The sequence below is a fragment of the Opisthorchis viverrini genome (genome assembly GCF_000715545.1).
Source record: "Opisthorchis viverrini unplaced genomic scaffold opera_v5_63, whole genome shotgun sequence".
In the NCBI taxonomy this organism is placed as follows: domain Eukaryota; kingdom Metazoa; phylum Platyhelminthes; class Trematoda; order Opisthorchiida; family Opisthorchiidae; genus Opisthorchis; species Opisthorchis viverrini.
The window spans coordinates 925,951-930,023 of record NW_008751719.1 but is presented as its reverse complement, the minus strand read 5'-3'; the positions used below and the strand labels follow the sequence as shown (position 1 = coordinate 930,023).

Genomic DNA, 4,073 nt, shown 5'->3' with positions numbered 1-4,073 from the left:
TATATATATGTATATATATATATATATATTGAAAAATTTCTACCTAACCGTGCCAGGTGCTTGTATGCATTTCTCATTGTACACTGAGCTAGTGCAATTATTGTGATATCTTTGTGTTTGCTGCAGAGGTATCTGTTTCTTATAGGTTAGTAGCTCCTCAAAGCTTTTAATGTGTACCTCTTGAGTCTGAAAACTAGTGACGTGTATGTGGATCAGCAAGGTTTCGGCACCGTGGTTCTACGGGGGAAGTGCTTCCTAATAGGGCTGTTAAGCCACCGGACGTCTTTAGCCAGATCCTACACATTTCTCAGTTCATCTTCTTTTGTTGCAGTATTGATGGCCAGGCCTGCAGAAAATGCATTTTTAGTACAACTGGCTCTGTTTTAATTTTCCAAATTATATTTGTTGCAACTGATTGAGGAAATTTAGTAGACACTAGATTTAACATCATACGGCGATGCCAGGGTCACCATTTTGTAAACAACAAGACATGTTGCAGAAAGTTTTTGTGCACCACTCATTAAAAAGCGTGGCGTTTGAAGGTAAGGGCGCTCCATACAACTTGTGGGAAAAGTTAAAAGTGCCAGTTTCAAAGAGCCAGCTTCAATACGAACCTCAACTCGGGGTCAGTGTTGTGAGGAATCTGTCCACTGCAGTATTCATATGGGAGGAGTCCGTCCTAAATAGTCAAAACAGCTATCGCCTTACAGTTGATGTCCTGTTATTCATAACTTGCCCGAGTTTTATTGCGTCACCACGTAATGCGCTAGACGAGTACTGCGAACTACATCAGTTATCAGTTCCGGTCTGCTACAGACGTACTGAAGTAGATCTGAATATCATTAGGTGTTGAATAAAAAAATTTTCCAAGTGGCGCAAAACTTTACCTTCATTAGGCTCTACTACCATTAATAGAGCGCCCTTTTAAGAAAAAAAATCAGCTTTCATCCACACTCCAACTTTGGGGATAAGATGAGGGATTATAAATATGGCTGATCACTTTTACTTTAATGCTTAATAAAAACAGTTTTTTATTTTGACTCGAATATGATATTCTTGGTCTTGCCTTATCCCTATCGGGAAAAAGTGCGTGGTGACAGCAGGTCTCGCGAATTGTTTTAGGTCTCAAGCCATTATAACAGTTACGTCACCGGTATATAAATAAGTTATATTGCTGTCAGTGACGGTAATATATTTAGCTTCTGAGGTGGGGTAAAACTTGATAAAACTGGTGCAGTCAGATGGCACTTGCAATTTGTAATTTTTAAAGGTAACTTTGAGAAATTTGTTTGGGTCTGTAGTCCCTGTTTTTAATCATATATTGCTATCAAAAAATGTATGATTCTTCTCTATTTAGCAGTTCTCAAAGACGCCTTAATACCATTCAAAGCATTACTTGGTGAGTTACTGCAATCCTCTCCCGGAGATGTGCGTTACCCCGATCATGCTTTCAGTGGGATTTCAGTTTTGATCCTAATTCTGACGTTTTCATTTCCATCTGTCGTTCCTTGACCGTCTGTTTCTTTGCTGGTCTGAGGCTAAATGAAACTTTAATTGATGATGAATAGCACAGCTTTTTCCTGGTAGCTTGCCTGTTTTCATCCGGTTTTGATATTCATGCAAAATTGGTCTACCTTATTCATTTGCTAGGCGCCACAAGGACGCAAAACTTTCTGCGGCTGCGGTTTATTATATCTCAGTGTAAGGCCAGTGGCGCTCGTCGGCACCAGCCGTGTTTCTACATGTAGCAGTGTACTGCTCAATTTTCGCCTTCCACAATCGTTGCGAATTGAGTAAGTAAACCGATTTCTTTAATGGATCTAATCTCCATAGCATGGTCTCTAGCGCCGCAGCAGGTAAAAATGGTGATACCTATGACGGGAGGCAAATGATGTAAAGTGCCGTTGGTTGTCAGCGTGAATGTGATGGAGAAGTCGTGTTATTGATAACACGAATAGTGACTGGGTTAGTTGGTCAGAGAGTCAAAAGAGGGATAATTTGAGAAAAAGTTCTTTCCTGATCAGTGACACCTAAAAGCAGATAGATTAATGGGAACGATTTCGCTTTTGTAATTCAGGTTAGTTGCAAACTTAAAGGGTCACTGCTTTGTCGGTTGATGCTATTGCCACAACCTCGTAAACAAGTTCTCGTTGGTTCGTCCCATACAAATTGAATCTGCGCAATAAATACCCATTTTCGACTGTGGAGTTATACATTGTTGCTGAATGGCGCTTTAGATATCGCTGATTTGTGTCAAAAACACTCTCATCGCGTGCATGTGGAGACCATGTAAGTCACCAAGGTTATATTTAAAAAAAACGTAACACCTTGGACAAAGACTGAGTGCGACTGGGACAAACACTTAAAAACGCTGTTGCAGTGCATATGAACCTAATTAAGGTTTTATTCGTTGTTGAAATCCTACGGGACTTTTCATGACTTCTTCATAAGCCACAAAAATGAAAAATCGAAAAGTCTTGGTAATAGTGATATTCCTCACGCACTAGCAAATTCTTTGTTGGAGACCTGGAGTAAACCAATGTTCTGTCGATTTTGTGAAGTCACCAGAGTGACCAGTGTGGCCTTTTGCACCTTTATTTTACTTCCATTATAACACTACATATTTCATCACTTGCATAATCGTCTTTTGTTTGAATACGAAAAACTACAAAAACGCGCATTTGTACAGTTTCACAGGGTACAAGCGTGGTCACGTGCTTTGACTCTCGAGAGTCGAACACAGAAGAGATTTCTTCTGAGTTCGCTCGCGCTCGCAGCGGTCATTCGCGAGTCTCATGTACTAACTCTGGTACCGAAACATTTCAGACCATTTTCGGAATCTATTATATGTGGGAACTATTCAGAAGGAGACCTATGGACCAACATAATTGGATTATTGTTTATTCGCTGACCTGGGCCAACGACGAACTATTTTAAAGAGAATAATTGTTAGTGATTTTGTTCCATCTGACCAGTTTATTTTTGTATTCTCAACCTAGCGTTATTATTTTTATTTCTTTGCCACACACTCCTGGTAAACTAACTTTTTGGGTAGCCAGACCACTACACCAGCTACGCCCAATTACCAAACACTGAGCTGCCGCTGTTAGTCGTACTCACCGAAAATGTTCCACTTGATTTCCTTCCAAACGTATAATCTAAAGCCAATGTTGGCTTCGCTTTGTCTTCTCGATCAAGGAAGTAATGAATGATTGTACTTTTCCCCTATGATATAACGATGGATACGGGACTATTAACAACCTACTGCACTTCTGCTGCCAACAAAGACTAGTGTTGGTTCATGGTCATCCGGAGATTTTTCTACAATTTGGGAGTTTGCAAAAAGGTGATTACTGTTCTTCAGATTGTGCTGTTGTATTGCTATGTCCCAAACTGACTGCGTCATTCTTAATCTGACGCCTCTTTCTACGATTCGGGTAGCAATTATGTTGGTAAGTTTAAACAAAGTTCCAGGTTATAGCTAGTTGGCAATGTCATAACGAACAAGAAACATGGAACATCACGCTTCGTGTATATCTTATAAAGCATTTCACAAGTGACCGTCTAACATGCTGGACGCTTTGATAATGGAATGAACGGAACGGGGAGCTTTCGGAAGCTAACCCTGTAACGCAATTGAAACTGGACTGCGCCTGCCTACAAGTTTTCATCATATGGCGTAATGTATCTGCATCTTTCTTCCTTCCTACTACAGGTACACTGGACCGAACCCATTGACTATTACCATATCACGTTGTTTTACCATTGACACTTTCGGTTTCGGTTTCGGTTCTAATACACTTGTGTTGCTGCCACGCCCGGTCTTCTCCCCTGTGTCACCCGACTTGTGCAAATGTGTGGATTCAGTAATACGACCTCTATATCCGCACAATTTAGAACCGGCGTATACTGTCCCTTTACCCCCTCGAACGTCGAACACTCCCTGTCACCCACATTGCAGTCCTCTTTCAACCGGGTGCTCAACTCTCAGTATTCACACAATTGGACTGAAGCCGAAACACACAGTGTGTCCCTGATGGCCTAAAACGGACCAGAATCGATTCCAGAGTAGG

At 41.0% G+C, this 4,073-nt stretch overlaps 1 protein-coding gene across 1 annotated transcript in view; it reads right to left on the bottom strand.

Annotated features, from left to right (window-relative positions):
* T265_04041 (hypothetical protein) overlaps nucleotides 1-3,406 on the bottom strand; it is a gene marked incomplete at both ends in the record, with an annotated part of 11,115 nt that extends 7,709 nt beyond the window's left edge. Inside the window, 2 exons of the mRNA XM_009168676.1 lie at nucleotides 3,121-3,225; nucleotides 3,326-3,406. Coding sequence (XP_009166940.1) covers nucleotides 3,121-3,225; nucleotides 3,326-3,406 — 186 coding nt within the window. The remainder of the gene's footprint in view (nucleotides 1-3,120; nucleotides 3,226-3,325) is intronic.
* Nucleotides 3,407-4,073: the final 667 nt, after the last annotated feature.